This window comes from Artemia franciscana, chromosome 15 (genome assembly GCF_032884065.1).
Source record: "Artemia franciscana chromosome 15, ASM3288406v1, whole genome shotgun sequence".
Classification (NCBI taxonomy): domain Eukaryota; kingdom Metazoa; phylum Arthropoda; class Branchiopoda; order Anostraca; family Artemiidae; genus Artemia; species Artemia franciscana.
This window is the reverse complement of record NC_088877.1, coordinates 41,713,119-41,735,284: the sequence shown is the minus strand read 5'-3', so window position 1 is coordinate 41,735,284 and position 22,166 is coordinate 41,713,119. Positions and strand designations below refer to the sequence as shown.

Below are 22,166 nucleotides of genomic sequence, written 5' to 3'. Positions count from 1 at the left end.
AAAATTATTGTTTTGTCTGTAATAAATAATTGTTACTCTATGGCATACCGTCGATACTTAAAAGTCATATTGTGTATATGAATTGTATATGAACTGTATATATTATGTTTTAATTCTTGTATGAGTTCACTAAGCCTTCCTTTACCGTTCTTCTCTGGACTGTACCACCCTTCTTTGCAATTTTTATTCTCACCCAAGCAGACGGGCATGGGTGCTTATCTCCATAATAACATAAGGTTGTAATCTTTTTTTTGTCTCTTTCTGTTCTATTAATTAGCTCAGTTTGGTCACTGCAAGAATCAATTGCCATTTCAACTAGTTCCCCGTTCAATCTTCTTTATATTTTATGCGACTTGACAAACGCGTATTTTTTTTCGTTATTATGGGCCATGGCCCAGGATGTTTTATGCGACTTTTGATCATCTTTACTGGGGCAGTTTTTTGAAAAATGCCCTGTAGTACCAAAGTTATAGCATGTTACTTCTCTTTGTTTGTGCTGAAATGCATTTTTTTGCTCTGTGTTATAGTGCCTGTTTTTATTATACTCTTAATATTGAAATATTTTTGTGTCCTCAGTTTCCTCTCTTATTTTGATCCACTTTCTGTCGTCTTTTCTTTTATCTCCTCTGGGTCTTCTACCGTTCCGTAATTTTCTAGCTCTAGTCATTTTAAACACATATCTTTTAATTTGTACCAGTATTCCCTGTAAGTTTCGTTGTCTCGGTTTCTTTCGCTTTTAGACCTTCTTTGAAAGCGCTCAGGGGAGAGTTTCTTTTCAAAAATGGATTGTTTTAATCATTCAAAGTCTTTTGCGTAGTGCATCGGTAATGCTTTAAAAATAGTTTGTGCTTTGTAGTTAATGAAGGGTCGAATCAATGTCACCCAGTTTTCTCTCGGCCATCCAGTTAATTCCGCCGTTTTTTCGAAATTGTTTAGGTATAAATGTACATCCTCATTTTCTTTCATTGGCTGAAGGTTTATTAGATGTATTAAATCTACTGTAGATGATCTCTGAGACTCTTAAGAATTTTTTCCTGGGATCATTTTCATTACGTGTTTTCTTTTCTCTCTATTTGCCTCCTCTTTTTTCTTTAGCTCTTATATATCTCTCTTTCTTCTCTTTCTTCTTCCTCCTTTCGTACTCTTGCTATTCTAATATTCTCATCTCTCTGTTCTTAAGCATTTCTCTTTTTCTTTTCTCTCTTCCTCCTCTTTTCGTTCTCTGGCTTTTCTTTCAGCCTCAATGAAATTTAATATATGCTGTTAATATATCTATATTAATAATTTAATCTACATTTTCGTTCCCCCTAGTGTATCTCGATTCCATATTGCTTCTATTACTGCTGCTACTAGGCCTTTTTTTATTCTCTCTGTTGTTATATTCTCTTAATTCGTTTTCTGAGTTTGTTCGCTCTATTTCCTCTGTCTTTATGTGTATTTTCTCTTACTCGCAGCTCCCCTTCATTTTGCGTAGCATCTGAGGGGCGAGTTGGTTTTTTCCTCGTATTTTCATACACTAATTTTTCTTTGTTTATTACTGCCTCTGTTTCTATTTCATGTTCTCTCATATTACCGGGTCTGTTTCTTTATATGGGTCTCCCATATCCGGGAATAATTCCTTTTGAGTCTGCAGTGTATTCGCTTCTCCCTCTACAGGTCGTACAAGGCATCGTCCTATCCTTGAATTTGTTTTGAGGTTCCCCCCTTGGTACTTGTCAGGAATGTCTATTTCACTCCCCGAAAGATATAGGGTTCCACTGGATGGTGAATTCCCTAGGGTACTTTTAGCTGGAGTCGCATATAAATGTGAGTCTGAGATTGTTTTTTTGTGGTTTACTACGGTAGATTGTTTCGACCTCATATCTAATTCTATTAATTCTTGTTCCTTTCCTGACCTTGTGTGAATATTCTGTCTCTCCGTCATTATTCCAAAATTCAGATAATATCAAAGTACTTCTTCATTCTAAATGAAAATCCTTATTCCAGTGTCAAGCTTCCGGTCTCTGTGAATACTTCTTACAAAACAGAAAATAACTTACAAAGCAAAAATATATCCTAAAAAAATCACATTCTTATTACAAAATACAAAATACTACTCACAGAACAATAAATACTTCTTACAAAACAGAAAATAATTCTTAAAAAACAAAACTACATCTTAAAAAACGTAAGAAATTCTTATTGCAAAATACTTCTTACGATACAAAAGCTAATTTTTACAAAACAAAAATACATCTTAAAAAATTACAAATTTATTTTACAAAATATAAAATAATTCTTACAAAACAAAAAAATTCTTACAGAACAACAATACATCCAAAAAGATCACAATTGGTCTTACAAAATACTTCTTACAAACCAAAAAATTATTCTTTTAAAACAAAAAATACATCCTAAAAATTTTAAATTCTTCTTACAAAATACAAAATACTTCTTCCTAAAACAAAAAATAATGGTTACAAAACAAAAATACATCCTAAAATATCACAAATATTTCTTAAAAAAAGTATTTGTTACAAAAATAAATTCTTACTAAAAAAATCAAAAAAAAAAAAAAATCACAAATAGCTGTTAAAAATAATTCTTATAAACAATAAATAATTCATGCAAAGCGAAAATATATAATAAGAAATCACAAAACATTCTTAGAATATACAAAATACTTCTTACAAAACAAAATATAATTTTTACAGAACAAAATTACAACCTACAAAATCACAAATCATTCTTGAATAACAAAAAAATTCTACCTAACAAAAATAGAACCTAAAAAATCCCAAATTTTTCTTAAAGAGTACAAAATACTTCTTAAAAACAAAAATAATTCATACAAAACAATACATCTTAACAAATCACAAGCTCTTATTACAAAATTTAAAATACTTTTAACAAAACGAAAAATAATTCTTACGAAAGAAAAATACATCCAAAAAATCACAAGTTTTTCTTTCAAATATAAAATTCCTCTTACAAAACAAAAAATAATTCTTACAGAAAAAATATATCCTAAAACCCCCAAATTTTTGTTACAAAATACTTGTTACAAACCAAGAAATAATTCTTTCAAAGCGAAAATATATCCTAAAAAATACCAAATTGTTCTTAAAAAACACAATATAATTTCTATAAAGCAAAAGTTATTATTTTTTACTACCCCAAGTGTTCCCATCTATTCCGATAAGTTATAGATGGTAGAACAACTGATTTTTACCTGTACCTGGATACCTGCAGTCAACTTGCTGCCATTTATTTCACTATGGCTATAGATTACAGCACAACTGATTTTTTGTCTAGATTATATTTTGTTTTGTGAGAAGTATTTTGTAAGAACAATTTATGATGTTTTGGGAATTATTTCTGTTTTGGAAGAACTATTTTTGTTTTGTAAAAATTATTTTTTTAGAATAATTGTGATTTTTTTGTTTGTAATAAATATTTTGTATTTTGTAACAAGAAGTTTGTGATTTTTAGGATATATTTTTATTTTGTAAGAACTATTTTGTGTTTCGTAAGAAGTATTTTTGTTTTGTAGGATTTCTTTTGTGAGAAGAGTTTGTGACTGTTAAGGATGTATTTTTGTTTTTTGAGAATAATATTTTTGTTTTTTGTAAGAAGTATTTTTTTATTTTGTAATAAGATTTTCTTATTTTTTAGGATGTGTTTTTGTTTTGTAAGAAGTGTTGTTTGTTTTGTAATAGCCATTTCGTATTTGTATGAGGAATTTGTGATTTTTCAGGTTTTAAAGAACAATTTGTGATTTTTTAAGACACTTGTGATTGTTGAGGGCGTATTTTTATTTTTTTAAGAATTATTTTTGGTTTTGAAGAAGTATTTTGTAATTTGTAAGACGAATTCGTGATTTTTCAGGTTGTATTTTTATTAGCTAAGATTTTCTTCAGTAAGAACGATTTGTGATTTTCAGGCTGTATTTTGGTTTTGAAAGAAATATTTTTTGTTTTGTAATAAATATTTGTTTTTTTAAGAACAATTTGTGATTTTTATGGGGTGTATTTTTGTTTTATAAGAATATATATTTTTTTGCCTTAAGTATTGTGTGAGAACAATATGATTTTTTAGGTTGTATCTTCGTTTTGCAAGAATTATTTTTTGTTTTATATGAAGTATTTTGCAATTTCTAAGAACAGTTTATGATTTTTTAGGATGTATTTTTGTTTTGTAAGAATCGTTTTTTGTTTCTCAAGAAGTATTTTTGTTTTATAAGAAGTGTTTTGTATTTTGTAAGAATTGTTTAGGATTTCTTGGGATTTATTTTCGTTTTGTCAGAAATTTTTTTTGTAAGAAGCATTTTATATTTTGCATGAATATTTTGTGATTTTTTATTTTGTATTTTCGTTCAGAAAGAATTAGTTTTTGTTTTGAAATGAGGTATTTTGTATTTTGTAAGAACCAATTGCGATTTTTTTGGATATACTTTCGTTTTGAAAGAGTTATTTTTTATTTTATATCCTGAATTTTGTATTTTGTAAGAATACTTGATTTGTAAAAATTTGTTTTGTAAAAATTAATATTTTTTTGTAAGAAGTGTTTTGTATCTTTTGTAAACAATTTATGATCTTTTAAGGTACTTTATGATTGTTTAGGATGTAATTTTGTTTATATAAGAATTATTTTTGGTTTTTAAGAAGTATTTTGTAACAAGAATTTGTGATTTCTTAGGTTTTGTTTTTGTTTGTCAATTTTTTTGCAAGAACGATTTATGATGTTTTAGGTCATATTTTTGTTTTGTAAGAAATATTTTTCTTGTTTTGTAAGAAGTATTTTGTTTTTTGCAAGAACAATTTGGCATTTTTAGGACGTATTTTTGTTTTATAAGAATATTTTTTTTTGTATGAAGTATTTTGTATTTTGTAAAAAATAGTTCATGATTTTTTTGGATGTATTTTTGTTTTTTAGGAATTATTCCTTGCTTTGTATGAAGTATTTTGTGAGAACAGTATGTGATTTCTTAGGATGTATTTTTATTTTTGTAATACTTATTTTTTGTTTTGTAAGAAGTATTTGTATTTTGTTAGAACAACTTGTGATTTTTCAGAATATATCTTTTTGTTTAATAATATTTATTTTTTGTTTTGTGTTCACTTTTTTTTGTAAGAAGTATTTTGTAATAAAAATTTGAGATGTTTTCGAGGATATATTTTTGTTTTGTAAGAGGTATTTTTTGTTCTGCAATAATTTTTTTTATTTGTAATAAGAATATGATTTTTTACGATTTATTCCTGTTTCGTATGAATTATTTTCATACGAAACACCTGCAACTTGAGGAAAACATTTGCATAAGTAAACAAAAAATTTCTATTACGTAACATACTGGTGCACTAAAGTAAACCTGTTTTTGCTGGATTATAAAGGCCCCCCGGAATCCAAACAAGGCACGCAAGATTATGTAATATTCAATAAATTTAACAAGTCACACAACTCCTATTACGTAACAGACACCTGCATCGTGAAGAAAATTAATAACACCTGAATCTTGAGGGAATCGTCGTTAAACTTCGTCGTAACTAACGATCTAGAAGAAAAGAGGAAAGTCTATGGGCCTTTTTAAAACAATTGAGGCATCACTACTCCCAAAAACATAGAAATATGCATAGACGATGTTTCGAAATATCTTGCCTCAGTATAGAAAATACAGATTTTACATCCTGATTCAAACCTCTGAAGCTAACGTCTGGTTGAAGATAGTATATATTGGCAAGTGAAACTGAAAAAGTGACGCTGATCGCTTTTTGACTTTCGCCAAGTAACGCTTGTCTGCCATGCTTGTCTATACATATGTAAAAAAAAAATACTATTACTAATTTTGATTCTCAGCTGAGCCGAGTGTGCTTGTGAGCCTAGTGCACTCTTAATTTCCCAACTACTTATTTTTTTTTCAGTCACAGAATGACAGGCGTCTCGACAAAGTTAGAAGTATTGAAAAAAATGTTAATTACACTGATGGAAGAAGGACAGGAGAAAATGGTTATCGTATCTTACTTCACCAAAACATTAGACTTAATTTCTGAACATTTGAAAGCCCTGCGTTATACCTATTTGAGGCTGGATGGGCAAACGAAAGTATCAGACAGACAGGTGAGTAATTTTGGCCATGGCCCATACTTATTTATATATATATATATATTTGGCAATGGCCCATATATATATATGTATATATATATATATATATATGTATATATATATATATATATATATATGTATATATATATGTATATATATATATTATATATATATATATATATATATATATATATATATATATATATATATATATATATATATATATATACATATATATATATATATATATATATATATATATATATATATATATATATATATATATATATATATATATATATATATATATATATATATATATATATATATATATATAGTTGTTTGTTGTAATAAGTTGTAATTCAAAAACGAATGTATTCAAGCCGAAGTAGCTGAGTTGGTAAAGCGTTATGTTCCAGGTTCTAGGTTCGAGAGGTTCCAGGTTCGAACCTTGGCTTTAGCAATAATACAAAAGAAGAAAAAAAACTAAAACAGGTAAAAACTACAAAAAAACTAAAAAGAAAATACTAAAAAAAACTAAAAAAGCTAAAAAACTAAAAAAAAACTAAAAAAGGTAAAAAACTAAAAAAGAAACAACTGAACAATAAAGGAGAAAAAGAAAACTAAAAAAATAGAAAAATAAAAAAAACTAAAAAAGCTAAAAAAAATGGTAAAAACCAAAAAGACTAAAAGAAAAAAAGGAAAAAAAACAAAAAATTTATTTCATCATATACCAATTCAAAAACGAATGTATATGCAGACCGGGACACCGGGATACAAATGACGACCGGGACACAGGGAATATAAATGACGACCGGGACACTCAAAGAGAAATTACAGACTGGGACACCGGGACACAAATGACGACCGGGACACAGGGAATAAAATTTATATATATATATACTAGCTGTTGGGGTGGCGCTTCGCGCCCCCCCCCCCCAAGCTCCCCCGCGCGCGTAAGTCGTTACGCGCCATATTAGTTACGCGCCATTGTAGTTTTGTCCCTGTGTCCCACCTGTGAATATAGATAGATTTATATATGTGTTTCAAACTACGTAAAAATTGCGAATATACAACATTCTTGGCTTTCCCATTGTCTGTGCATATACAAAGCCGTATGTACTAATAATGACGTCATAGATAGATAGATACAATACAAATTAACTGCGTAAAACTTGCGAATATACAACATTCTTCGCTGTCCAATTGTCGCTGCATATAAATAGATTGTCAGGTTTACCGACCCTCGAACATGCAACGTACAATTGTCCATGGGAAAAACAATCAGTATTAAGATCTATACCACATTTTTCTAATGATTGACCTTGAGCTTTGTTAATGGTGATTGCAAATGCTAATGGAATTGGAAATTGCAATCTTTTAAATTGAAAAGGCAGATCCGTTGGAATCATGGGAATGCAAGGAATAAGAACAGCCTCACCCTCAAAAGGCCCCGTCAAGATTGTGGCCTCTATTAGGTTTTCCATTGTTTTTTTTACGGCAAGTCGCGTGCCATTGCAAAGCTTTGGAGGGTTGATATTTCTTAAAAGTATTATTGATACGCCTATTTTTAGTTGTAGCACGTGTGGTGGAAACCCTGAAAGATCCACGGAATTTAAAAATTCAGATGGATAATTAACCGCTTCATTTGGTTCCAAAACTGTGTCGACTGACTTGTAAAGGACTGCCTGGTCTCGAATCTTGGTCAAAACAATATTGTTGATTTCGTGGACGTCTATATTTTAGGGTGCGAGAATCGCTCTTTCACTTACCGGAAGACACGGGCCGTAATGTCATGTCTATGAACCGCCGATTGTCCTTGAAGTAAAAGCTGCAGTATCTCGTCCCAAGATTGATTACATGTAAATGTAATAAATAAATCTGGATGACCATAGAGACCAACATACGCAATAGCATCTTAGCCATTTATAATTTTTTAGAATATTCGGAAATACTTTTTCAATCAATTCATTTTTGGACGTCACTAAATTACAGAAATCAGCAGGTAGTTGTATACGTACTGAAATTGAGTCTACTGGGAGCTTTCCGTTTCCAATTGCCAGCAATTGATCTGAAAATGTTTGACCAGAGTCATCGTTTTGCAATCGGACACGCATATTTGTTGTTAATTTTAATGTTTTTACGTGTGCCCATAAATTAGAATTTTTCAGGCAAGCATTCATTTCGTCTGCAGGAGTTGATCTAGGTATTATAGGTAATGTTTGCCTGAAATCTCCCGCAAGCAATATTAATGTGCTGCCAAAGGGTTTCGACTTCCCTCGCAAATCTTTCAAGTATTGATCCAGAGCCTCGAGCGATTTTTTGTGTGCCATTGTGTACTCATCCCAAATAATAAGTTTGCATTGCTGCAATACTTTACCCATCCCAGATGATTTGGAAATATTGCACGTGGGAGTTTCTGTAGAATGCAAATTCAGAGGCAATTTCAAAGCGGAATGAGCAGTTCTTCCACCAGGCAGCAATTTTGCGGCTATTCCGGACGACGCAATTGCCAACGCTATATCATTTTTTGATCGAATTGATGCCAGAATCAGTTTTATCACAAATGTTTTACCAGTACCTCCTGGCGCATCCAAAAAGAAAATTTCTCCAACGTTGTTATCGACACAATGCATTATCGTATCATAAATGTCTTTTTGTTCCGACGTTAACTTGGAAATGTTATTTTGTACATACGACAATAGATCACTCGTACTGTAACTTTGTTCACGATCCAATTCTACACATGTCGAAACAGCAGCGATACGGTTAGGTGAAGGCATTCCCAAATCCTGAAGAGGTTTGTTTGCCATTCGTACGCACAAATCTTCTATAATAACTAAAGTGTAGTTATAAATTTCTGATGTAAAATCAAAAGTCATATCTGACGTCTCTAACTGTTTTCGATGGAGTATATCTTCGGACATTTTTGACTTATATTTTTCCCATAACTCTGTAGGAGCTGATGGAGAGCAAGTTGTTAAAATGATGCCAAACAATGCACGAATTTAACTTGGGGTTGACGTTTCGCACGCGTCATTGATGCAGTTATCCTAGTGTTGGTCATTCTCCAATAAATTCAGAGCCGGAACAAACAAATTTCACTTACCGGAAGACACGGGCCGTAATGTCATGTCTATGAACCGCCGATTGTCCTTGAAGTAAAAGCTGCAGTATCTCGTCCCAAGATTGATTACATGTAAATGTAATAAATAAATCTGGACGACCATAGAGACGAACATACGCAATAGCATCTTAGCCATTTATTATTTTTATAATTTTTTAGAATATTCGGAAATACTTTTTCAATCAATTCATTTTTGGACGTCACTAAATTACAGAAATCAGCAGGTAGTTGTATACGTACTGAAATTGAGTCTACTGGGAGCTTTCCGTTTCCAATTGCCAGCAATTGATCTGAAAATGTTTGACCAGAGTCATCGTTTTGCAATCGGACACGCATATTTGTTGTTAATTTTAATGTTTTTACGTGTGCCCATAAATTAGAATTTTTCAGGCAAGCATTCATTTCGTCTGTAGGAGTTGATCTAGGTATTATAGGTAATGTTTGCCTGAAATCTCCCGCAAGCAATATTAATTTGCTGCCAAAGGGTTTCGACTTCCCTCACAAATCTTTCAAGCATTGATCCAGAGCCTCGAGCGATTTTTTGTGTGCCATTGTGTACTCATCCCAAATAATAAGTTTGCATTGCTGCAATACTTTACCCATCCCAGATGATTTGGAAATATTGCACGTGGGAGTTTCTGTAGAATGCAAATTCAGAGGCAATTTCAAAGCGGAATGAGCAGTTCTTCCACCAGGCAGCAATGTTGCGCTATTCCGGACGACGCAATTGCCAACGCTATATCATTTTAGATCGGATTGATACCAGAATCAGTTTTATCACAAATGTTTTACCAGTACCTCCTGGCGCATCCAAAAAGAGAAAATTTCTCCAACGTTGTTATCGACACAATGCATTATCGTATCATAAATGTCTTTTTGTTCCGACGTTAACTTGGAAATGTTATTTTGTACATACGACAATAGATCACTCGTACTGTAACTTTGTTCACGATCCAATTCTACACATGTCGAAACAGCAGCGATACGGTTAGGTGAAGGCATTCCCAAATCCTGAAGAGGTTTGTTTGCCATACGTACGCACAAATCTTATATAATAACTAAAGTGTAGTTATAAATTTCTGATGTAAAATCAAAAGTCATATCTGACGTCTCTAACTGTTTTCGATGGAGTATATCTTCGGACATTTTTGACTTATATTTTTCCCATAACTCTGTAGGAGCTGATGGAGAGCAAGTTGTTAAAATGATGCCAAACAATGCACGAATTTGACTTGGGGTTGACGTTTCGCACGCGTCATTGATGCAGTTATCCCAGTGTTGGTCATTCTCCAATAAATTCAGAGCTTGGCATACACTACGGTAAGTGTCATGTTTAGTACCGTTTACAGTTCTCAAATACTCAAAGGATGTCGGACCGGGTACATTCACCAAAAGCAGGTGTAGAAAGAAGCATTCATGTTGATTGGGGTGAACGGTGTAGAGTCTTCCTATCGTGGTATCTTTGAAGATGGTAGGTTGGCCGTCGACTGACTTACCCTGTTTTCGACGTTCAAATACTTTATTTTTAGTATTCCACGTGTAATACGAAGGCACTTCAGTATACAACAGTTTTTTTGCAAAAGAATCATTTTTGCAAAGCGAAAAGAAAGCGGTTAACTTTGTATCCGGTGGATTCAGGGCTCTTTGTTGCACGTTGATATCCGAGAAATAAACACGTTGACCATTCTGTAAATGTACCGCTAAGTGAACAACAGCTGGACTACGTTCATGTATCGGAAATGAAAGAATTCGCCAAACAGCTTCATTACTGCTTATGTATCTTCCAGCCTGATATTGTACGATTTCGTCGATATCTTTGATTTCGGGCTGCAAGCCAGAAACTGCCATGTCACTGCCTTTTTTGACGTATTTACATATGTATTTGATTGCCTTTACGGAGTTACAGTATTCAACGTTTATGTGTGCATTAAATGTTTTTGATAATAATGGGGAATATGGAACAACCCACTGGTTATCTACTTCGATGGTGGTACCGTTACGCTTCTTTATTATTGCTGTTTTACCGCCATCTTCAGTAGATCTTCTTCTATATTGTGGGTAACCATCATTGCCAGTAATTGTGTTGGATACTAAAAGTCGAGGATATTGCTTTGTGCACCTTCCTTTGGCCATGCATGGTGAATTTTCGTTCAGTGCACTGCAAGGTCCATGTATCATATTTTTTACAATAATATCATGTAACCCCTTATCGACATTTTCATCAGGTATTTCAGCGGAAATCACATCATCAATTTCGTTCGAGGTAATTTTTTTATGTAGCCAGATTAGTATATGTGCGTGTGGCAAACCTCGTTTTTGCCATTCCACTGAGTACATCCAGCATCGCACTGACCCAAACACTTCAAGTTTTACTATGTAGTTTATCAGTGATTTCAACTTTTGCCGGAAGACACGGGCCGTAATGTCATGTCTATGAACCGCCGATTGTCCTTGAAGTAAAAGCTGCAGTATCTCGTCCCAAGATTGATTACATGTAAATGTAATAAATAAATCTGGACGACCATAGAGACGAACATACGCAATAGCATCTTGAGCATATTCATGCATATGACAGGGACTGCCAGCATATGACGAAGGTAAAATTGTTAATCTTCCAACGTTTGTGGTATTACCGTCATTTATAACTGCATCTCGCAAATGAATGTATTGTTCAGAGCGGAGCTTGGTCTGATTCAGGCGGAATATAATTTTCTTCATCCTGCCGAATCATTAGTCTATAGGAATAATAATGCATTGCACTGCATTTCTTATTCATTTCTTTGTTAGTGGCTGGATTCATCAATTTAATATTAAAGTGATAGCCGTCGGCTCCATCCTAAAAAATGATAGGATATTGTAGGGCATCGTAGCATCGATGAGTTTCAGCAATTCTTAACAACTGAGCGTTTCGCTTATGAAGAATAATATCTCGAGGTAAAAACTGATCACCGACCATAACGATTGCCACTTCGTCGATAGTTGGAGCATTGTATCTACGCACATGTTGGCCAGGAGGCGTTTTGTCAGCGGAAATAACAATTTTATGCGTATCAGTAGGCATCAAATCGATGGCTGTTTTGGACAGATGCACTAAATTATTACTTTCGTGGAAAAGACGTTGCAACTGGGAAACGATTGTCCTTTCAACGTTGGGAGAAATTTCGCAACGTGCATTCAATTCAGAATTTCTATCACTGACGAAGTACAATTGTAAAAATTTATGATTCTCGCCTGAGAATGGTAGAAGGGACCCTGCTCTATGATAAATTTGCCCTTTTACTTTGAAAGTAGACATAAATTGATCTGTATTTTCGATTTGGGCTCCAAACGACGTCATTTGGAAACATGAGTTATATTTTCTGATTTGTGACAAAAAACGCTTAGATTCTGAGGTAGTTCCAGTAAGTCTTCAATGGCTCTGGTGGTGCAGCCAATAGAGGAAGTTTAACTTTTCCTGAGGCGCAACACATTCCCATTGTTTCACCATTGAATTTCAAGGCCTTGCAATAGGGACAAATTTTAGACATAGTCCCTATTTGAACACATCTACTCAAGCTATAATCATCGACTGGGCTGTACCTGAATGCCAGGCGATAATTTTCAGGTTGCTCTGATTCCTCGGCACGCTTTCTTTTGGCATTATCTTTTGAAGCCGCAATCCTGTTTTCACGTTGCTCTTGTGATTCCTCGGCACGCCTTCTTTTTTCACTTTCTCTTTTAGCAGCAGGTCTGGTTTCGCGTTGCTCTGGTAGTTCCTCGACACGCCTTCGTTGACGGAAATTGAATATTCCTAATCTGGCATTATCTCTTGAAGCCGCAAGCCTGGGGAATAGCAATCTTTTAAGTTGAAAAAGAAGACCCATTGGAATCATGAGAATTCGAGGAATAAGAAAAGCCTCACCCTCAAAAGTCCCTGTCAAGATTGTTGCCTCTATTACGTTATAACAGAAATAACAGATATATATATATATATATATATATATATATATATATATATATATATATATATATATATACTAGCTGTTGGGGTGGCGCTTCGCGCCACCCCAACACCTAGTTGGTGGGGGCGCTTCGCGCCCCCCCCCCCCAAGCCCCCCCGCGCGCGTAAGTCGTTACGCGCCATATTAGTTACGCGCCATTGTAGTTGTGTCCCTATGTCCCACCTGTGAATCGACCATTCCCTGAGTCGCCATCGTCATTTATATATCCCCCTGTGCACCCCGGCGTCCCCTTTGTAGTTATGTCCCTGTGTCCCGGTCGTCGTCATTTATACTCCCTGTGTCCCGGTGCTTTGTTGATTGCTAATCGAACATTCCTTTTGTCCCGGTCGCTTTCTCTTTGAGTGTCGTCATTTATTTAGATTGTTTCTCCTTTATTTTTCAGTTTTTTTCCTTTTTTTAGTTTTTTTTCTTTTTTAGTTCTTTTAGTTTTTACCTTTTTTAGTTTTTTTAATTTTTTAGATAAAAATTTTTTTTAGTTTTTTTCCTTTTTTTCTTTTTAGTTTTTTATTGGTTTTTACCTTTTTTTTAGCTTTTTTAGTTTTTTTCGTTTTTTCTTTTTACTTTTTTTTTAGTTTTTATCTTTATTTTTTTTATTTTTATTCTTAATTTTATTAGTTTTCTTTTTCTCTTCTATTTTTCAGTTTTTTCCTTTTTTTTAAGTTTTTTTTTTAGTTTTTAGTTTTTTTTTCCTTTTTTTCTTTTTAGTTTTTTATTGGTTTTTACCTTTTTTTTAGCTTTTTTAGTTTTTTTGGTTTTTTCTTTTTACTTTTTTTTTTAGTTTTTATCTTTTTTATTTTTTTTTATTTTATTCTTAATTTTATTCATTTATATATCCCCCTGTGCACCCCGGCGTCCCCTTTGTAGTTATGTCCCTGTGTCCCGGTCGTCGTCATTTATACTCCCTGTGTCCCGGTGCTTTGTTGATTGCTAATCGAACATTCCTTTTGTCTCGGTCGCTTTCTCTTTGAGTGTCGTCATTTATTTAGATTGTTTCTCCTTTATTTTTCAGTTTTTTTCCTTTTTTTAGTTTTTTTTTCTTTTTTAGTTCTTTTAGTTTTTACCTTTTTTAGTTTTTTTTAGTTTTTTAGATGAAAATTTTTTTTAGTTTTTTTCCTTTTTTTCTTTTTAGTTTTTTTATTGGTTTTTACCTTTTTTTTAGCTTTTTTAGTTTTTTTCGTTTTTTCTTTTTACTTTTTTTTTAGTTTTTATCTTTTTTATTTTTTTTTATTTTTATTCTTAATTTTATTAGTTTTCTTTTTCTCTTCTATTTTTCAGTTTTTTCCTTTTTTTTAAGTTTTTTTTTTAGTTTTTAGTTTTTTTAGTTTTTTTTCCTTTTTTTCTTTTTAGTTTTTTATTGGTTTTTACCTTTTTTTTAGCTTTTTTAGTTTTTTTCGTTTTTTCTTTTTACTTTTTTTTTTAGTTTTTATCTTTTTTATTTTTTTTTCTTTTATTCTTAATTTTATTAGTTTTCTTTTTCTCTTCTATTTTTCAGTTTTTTCCTTTTTTTAAGTTTTTTTTTTAGTTTTTAGTTTTTTTAGTTTTTTAGTTTTTTTAGTTTTTTTAGTTTTTTAGCTTTTTTATTTTTTTTATTAGTTTTTAGTTTTTTTTGTAGTTTTTGCCTTTTTTTAGTTTTTTCAGTTTTTTTTTTTAGTTTTTAGTTTTTTACCTTTTTTGTGGATCGTCACCTGATCCACAGATCCACAGATCCACAGACAACTTATTTATATATATATATATATATATATATATATATATATATATATATATATATATATATAAAATAAGTTGTGTGTCTGTTGCCATTGTAGGCTCTTCAGTCATTTTACAATTAAACATTTTTCCGTCCACGATCTTCTTACAATTAAGAATTTGTCTAAGAACGATTTTCTTAAATACTTTTAATGACCTCAGCGTCATAACGAATATGACGACAACTAACTTCATGACAACATGAACGACATGATGACATGACGTCACTCGAAAGTTGTATGTCTGTTGCCCTTGTAGGTTCTTCAGTCATTTTACGATTAAATATTTTTCCGTCTACGATCTTCTTACAATTAAAGATTTGTCTTTGAACGATTTTCTTAAATACTTTTAATGACGTCATCGTCATAACAAACATGACGACAACTAACTTCATGACAACATGACGACATGATGACATGACGTCACTCGACAGACAGACAGACAGACATAACACACAAACAACTTATTTATATATATATATATATATATATATATATATATATATATATATATATATATATACATATATATATATATATATATATATATATATATATATATACATATATATATATATATATATATATATATAGATATATCCATCTATCTATATAAAAATAAGTTGTTTGTGTGTGTCAGTTGACTGACGTCATGTTTGTGTGTCGACTGACGTCATGTTTGTCGACTGACATCATTATAAGGATTGAGCTGTATGTCGTCAAGAAGTTGTTTGTCGACTAACATCATGTTTGTCGACTGACGAAATTACAAACTGGGACACAAATCACGACTGGGACACAGGGAATATAAATGACGACCGGGACACAGGGACACAACTACAACGGGACGCCGGGGGCACAGGGGGGGTATATAAACGACGACCGGGACACAGGGAATGTTCGAAGAGAAATTACAGACCGGGATACCAGGACACAAATGACGATCGGGACACCGGGACACAGGGAATATAAATGACGACCGGGGCACTCAAAGAGAAATTACAGACTGGGACACCGGGACACAGGGAATATAAATGACGACCGGGACACAGGGACACAACTACAACGGGGACGCCGGGGGGCACAGGGGGATATATAAATGACGAGGGAGACACAGGGAATGTTCGATTCGCAATCACCGTCAACAAAGCTCAAGGGCAATCATTAGAATAGTGAGGTATAGATCCGAATACGGATCGTTTTTCCCATGGACAATTATATGTTGCATGTTCAAGAGTCAGTAAACCTGACAATCTATTTATATGCACAGACAATGGGACAGCGAAGAATGTTGTATATTCGCAAGTTTTACGTAGTTAAAACATATATATATATATATATATATATATATATATATATATATATATATATATATATATATATATATATATATATATATATATGTATACATATATATATATATATATATATATATATATATATATATATATATATATATATATATATATATATATATATATATATATATATATCTATATATATATATATACATATATATATATATATATATATATATATATATATATATATATATATATATATATATATATATATATATATATATATATATATATATATATATATATATATATATATATATACGCGCCATTGTAGTAATGTCCCTGTGTCCCACCTGTGATATATATATATATATATATATATATATATATATATATATCACAGGTGGGACACAGGGACACAACTACAATGGCGCGTAACGACTAACGCGCGCGGGGGGACATGGGGGGCGCGAAGCACCCCCACCAACTTGGTGTTGGGGTGGCGCGAAGCGCCACCCCAACATACATATATATACGCATGGATCCATTTTTCTCATGAAATTTTTTGTTAATTCATGTTAACTCAAGTGTGATTCAAGCATTCATGACAGAGATTGATTAAAGCTTTGAAATAAGCCTTGTATTTTTGCTTGATTCGAGTGAAATCAACAAGGGCTCAATCTAACCAAAGGTAAATTTAAGATAAGCTCATATCCAACTTTTGTTCCCTACATTACGGAAAATATAAACAAAAACATGCAGCTACTATCCCACTTTTTATTATTTGGTAGAGGCATATCCAATGGTTTTTCTTTATTCACTTCTGAAAAAACATGGTTTTATTGTTGCCTTCCTCTTTTAATGTCCCTTTTAATTTTTTTATATTTATATTTTTTTTTGTTCTACCTATTTTTTTCTCTTTAGCTTGTTATGACTAATCTCAGCTCAAATAATGCCTACTGAACAGATTTTCAGTCTTAGGTTTAATTTTGGCGGTTTTATAGTTTTTGTTGCTTTTTGTGTTATTATGCGTCCTGTTTTTAATGATTGGCCCCTGAATTGGGCCTTTCGGGGCATTTAATCGTAATTTTTAAATGAATTTCTCATCTTATCTCATGCTTCATTACTGGAAGCTTTCTTTCTCTTCTCAACTGAACACTAACCAAAGTATAACTTCCTTACATTCATAAAATTCTATCTTTGCGATTTTTCTCAAATTTCTATTTAAAAGTTGAACTTTCTATCTATTGAAGTCAAATTTTATGTCCCTATCTGATCTCTGTTCTATAAACAAGATTCAACAAGATAAGTACAAAAAATAATTCCAACCAGCAAAATCTGCAAACTTGTGGATGTAATCCAGGGCATTATCCTGGCATTAGAGGTGAGGAGGGGAGGGGCTCTAACATTCAACTAAACTGAAAGCAAGTTCAGTTTTTCTGAGGCTTCTGAGGTTTTTTATATGAGGCTTCTTATTGGCAACCTTTTAACGCAATGCCTTTTTATATATTTTTAGAGCAACATGTAGTCTGAAAGTATAGTGGGCCAATTGCATAATCGTGGGGTTTTACATGCCTAATATCCCTAAAGACATTGTTGCTGGACCGTTCTACATTACTGAAAAAAATGGCTGTCTCAAAATTTTGACTGGATGCACTTGAAAAATGAATAAGCTTGAGAGAAGGGCTGCTTACCTCCAATTTGTTGTTACTCTTAAAAAGGGCACCAGACACTCGTGCTGTAATGGGATTGCATGGGAGAGGACTTCCCCCTTGATATATCTAGTAAAAACACTTTAAACAATTAAAAACGAAGTGAAAATATTTTAAATATATTTTGTTTTCAGTAAAGTGCAAATTGTGTTCTCTTTCAACTTTAATATATTAAAATTATTAAAATTTAAAAGAATATTTATGAGTAGGTCTATGTGTGTATTAAACTGACAATCCACTGCCAATTTTTTCAGTTAAGTTCAAATAAGTGTCTGGTCTTGATAAGGTATGGGGTTTGTCAAAGGCATAATTTCAAGACCTTTTCCACGACACTGAATAAAATGACTCAAGATTTTGATTAGATGTGTTTTGGGAATTATTGGGCGAGGTGGGGGGGGGGACTTGTTACCCTTCAATCACTTTTGACTAATGAAAAGGGCACTAACCCTCTCAATTTCCAATCGTAGTCTTTTTTGATTCAACGACAGCAAATAGCCATCTGAAAATTGCTATAATATGCATTACGGAAAAATACGAGGTTTTGAGGTGTGGGGCTATCCACCCTCCGACCACTTTGAATATTTAAAAAGGCACTAGAACTTTTGATTACCAATACAACGAGCCCTCTCCGAAGTTTATACGATTGCTCTTTCTATATATACCTTATATGCCCCCAGAATATAATTTATCTTGCCTTGAGGGCTTTTTTTTGGGGGGGGGGTGTCGTCTTCAAACGCATAATTTTTGGATCTTTCAACGATATTGAAATGAATGGCTATCTCAAAATTTTGACTAAATGTGCTTGGGGAAATGGTTTTTCGTGGAAGGGGCTTAGTTTTTCAATCATTTTCGATTATTAAAATTAGCACTAGCCCTTTTAATTTCCAATCGAATGATTCCTTTTTAAAGTTTTTACGACTACTCCTTCGACACGTAGTGTCCTGGTCAAAAAAAGTTTAATTTACTGAGTTCCCCCCTCAACACTTCATGAAATTTTCATCTTAATACTCTTAACACTAACACTTAATATTAGCAGTAGTAGTTGTAGAAGTAGTAGTAGTAGTGGTAGTAGTATTTGTAGTAGGATTCATATATTGCCTTTTGGTTAATTGATCGTCCCTTTTGAGTATTCCCTGAAAGTCCCAACTTAATACCCTCGACGCTCTTTCGACAATTTGCATGTACCTAGTGTCTTTTGATTAGGTCAAATTTCCGCTTTATATTTACCCAGATTTTCAGTTCAATATTTTCAGCCTTGGTAGCTCTCCCTACAGAAGCAGTAGTGGTAGTAGTTGCAGTAGTAGAAGCATTAACAGTAGTAACGTGCAAATATTGCACTTTTGATCCATTGATCATCCTTCATTCTTGGGAAATCATTTTTAATCATTTTTCAAAAATGAATGAAAATCATTCATTCTTCATTCTTAATCATTTCTCGGAAGTTCGAAACTAACATACTCAGTAATTCCTGAGTTACACCCTTTTCGTAACCCATATACACTTAGCATGTTTTGGCTTAATTCCTCACCCTCCTCAATATTTCCTGAAAGGTTTACCTGAATGCCCCTCCTCTTTTTGAACACTAAAGGTCAAATTTTCTCACCAAATACAAACGATGAGCAAATTGCATAGCCTACAGCCCTTGCCCCGAGGGATGTGCCCGTGCGGGGGGGGGGGGTTGACATCTTAAGAGACATGGTAACTGTACCTTTCAACTGCGCTGAACAAATTTCTATCTCAAAATTTTGATTGGATGTGTTTGCGGAATTGATTGGCGTGGAAGGGGGGCTTGTTGCCCTCCAATCACTTTTGACTATTAAAAAGGACTCTGCAATTTTCAATATCCAATAGAATGTGCTTCTTTCAAACTTTCTACAACAACTCCTTCTATAGGAAGTGCCCTTTTAAAGAAAAAAAAAAAAATATCGCTCTTTACTTAGGCAGCGTAATAGCGCTGACTTTGATCCAGGATCAATCGTGCCCTCTTTTCAAATAGTTCGTGGTAACGAACTGTTGTAAGGAGCGACCCGGCTAAGTAGTAAACGAAACTCTAAAAACAGAATTTTGATGCTAAAAGATACATAAAAAAGAATCGGATTTACATGCTGATTTTAAATATATAAGTTTCATCAAATTTAGTCTTTGTCATCAAAAGTTACGAGCCTGAGAAAATTTGCCTTATTTTGGAAAATAGGAGAAAAAACCCCTAAAAGTCATAGAATATTTCAAGCTCTTATCTACAAAAATGTGGAATTTCGCATGACGGGTACGTGTTTATTTGTTTTTTTTCCCCAGGGGTCATCGTATCGACCTAGTGGTCCTAGAATGTCGCAAGAGGACTCGTTCTAACGGAAATGCAAAAGTTCTAGTACCCTTTTTAAGTGACCAAAAAATTGGAGGGCATATAGGCCCCCTCCCACGCTCACTTTTTACCCAAAGTCAACGGATCAAACTTTTGAGATGGCCATTTTGTTCAGCATAGTCAAAAACCATAATAACTATGTCTTTGGGGATGACTTACTCCCCCAAAGTCCCCGGGGGAGGGGCTGCAAGTTACAAACTTTGACCATTGTTTACATACAGTATTGGTTATTGGGAAGTGTACAGACGTTTTCAGGGGGATTTTTGGTTTGGGGGGGGGGAATGAGGGGAGGAGCTATGTGGGAGGACCTTTCCTTGGAGGAATTTTTCATGGGGGAAGAGAAATTCAATGAAAAGAGCGCAGGATTTTCTAGCATTACTGTAAAAAAAAGAAAAAATAAACATTAAAAAGTTTTTTTTTCAATTGAAAGTAAGGAGTAGTATTAAAACTTAAAGCAAAAAGAGATTATTACGCATGTGAGGGGTTCTTCTCCTCCTAAATACCTCGCTCTTTATGCTAAAGTATCTTTAGTAATTTCAACTATTTATTCTACGGCCTTTCTGATTCAGGGGTCATTCTTAAAGAATTGGGACGAAACTTAAGCTTAAGAGTAAAGAGCTAAGTATTACCGAGGGGACAAACCCCGTCATATACATAATAAAAATATAAGAATATAGAAGTTTGTTATGTAAGTTAATTCTTAAGTTACGTATATTTTTTACTAATGAAAACCTTCGTTAAAAATTAAAATTTCCAGTTGCCTTTTTAAGTAACCGAAAAATTGGAGGGCAGCTAGGCGTCTTTCCCCACCCCTTATTTCTCAAAATCGTCTGATCAAAACTAAGAGAAAGTCATTTAGCCAAAAAAAAACTAATATGCAAATTTTATTTTAATAATTTATGTGCGGAGAGCCAAAATCAAACATGCATTAATTCAAAAACGTTCAGAAATTAAATAAAAAAAACTAGTTTTTTTAACTGAAAGTAAGGAACGACTTTAAAACTTAAAACGAACAGAAATTACTCCATGTATGAAAGGGCTGTTCCCTTCTCAACTCCCTGCTCTTTGCGCTAAAGTTTTTTACTGTTTAATAAAGTAGAATTGAGAGAAACAGTCAAAATTTAGCGTATAGAGCGGGACGTTGAGAAGGGAACAGCCCCTTTCATACACGGAGTAATTTCTGTTCGTTTTAAGTTTTAATGTCGCTCCTTACTTTCAGTTAAAAAAAAACTAGTTTTTTTATATTTAATCTTAATAAAAAGCCTTATATGTTAACAATGGGCATTAGCTATGTCATAAGCTTGAACAGATGCATTTTAGAAAAAGGGCGTGAGAGGGGGGGCTGCCTTCCGTTTGCTTTTGACTCTTATAAAAGGGTACTGGAAATTATGTTTTCAATCGACTGAGCCGCTACCAAAGTTTATTCGGTCCCACCTTCCATAAAAACCTTAAATGTTAAAAATGGGCAACTTGCATGACTTACATCCCTTGTTCTTTGGGCTAGGGGGCTGGTGTCTACCCTAGAGGGATGGTTATTTGAGCTTAGGACTATTATGAACAAACGACAAATCTCAAAATTTTGATCTAATTGATTTGGTGGAATAAAGGTAGTTTATACGACCACGCCTTCCCTGAATACTTTTATGTTAACAAGGGCAAATAGTATAACTTACAGCCTTTGATCGGGGGGCTCTGGGGGATTTTTTTAAACCTGAAGGCATATTTTTTGGCCTTCGGACCATTTTGAACAAAATGGCTCTCTCAAATTCTGATCGGATGTATTTGGAGAAAAGGGAGCGGGGTTAGGGGCTTGTTCCCCTCTAGTCACTTTTGACTT

The 22,166-nt window shown here is 33.1% G+C and overlaps 1 protein-coding gene across 3 annotated transcripts in view; it reads left to right on the top strand.

Annotated features, from left to right (window-relative positions):
• The window catches only part of LOC136036482 (DNA repair and recombination protein RAD54B-like), a 62,964-nt gene that overhangs the window by 30,256 nt on the left and 10,542 nt on the right, over positions 1 to 22,166 (top strand). For all 3 annotated transcript variants that reach the window (XM_065718742.1, XM_065718743.1, XM_065718741.1), the window contains exon 3: positions 5,898 to 6,093. In XM_065718742.1, the coding sequence (XP_065574814.1) occupies positions 5,898 to 6,093 (196 nt within the window). The remainder of the gene's footprint in view (positions 1 to 5,897; positions 6,094 to 22,166) is intronic.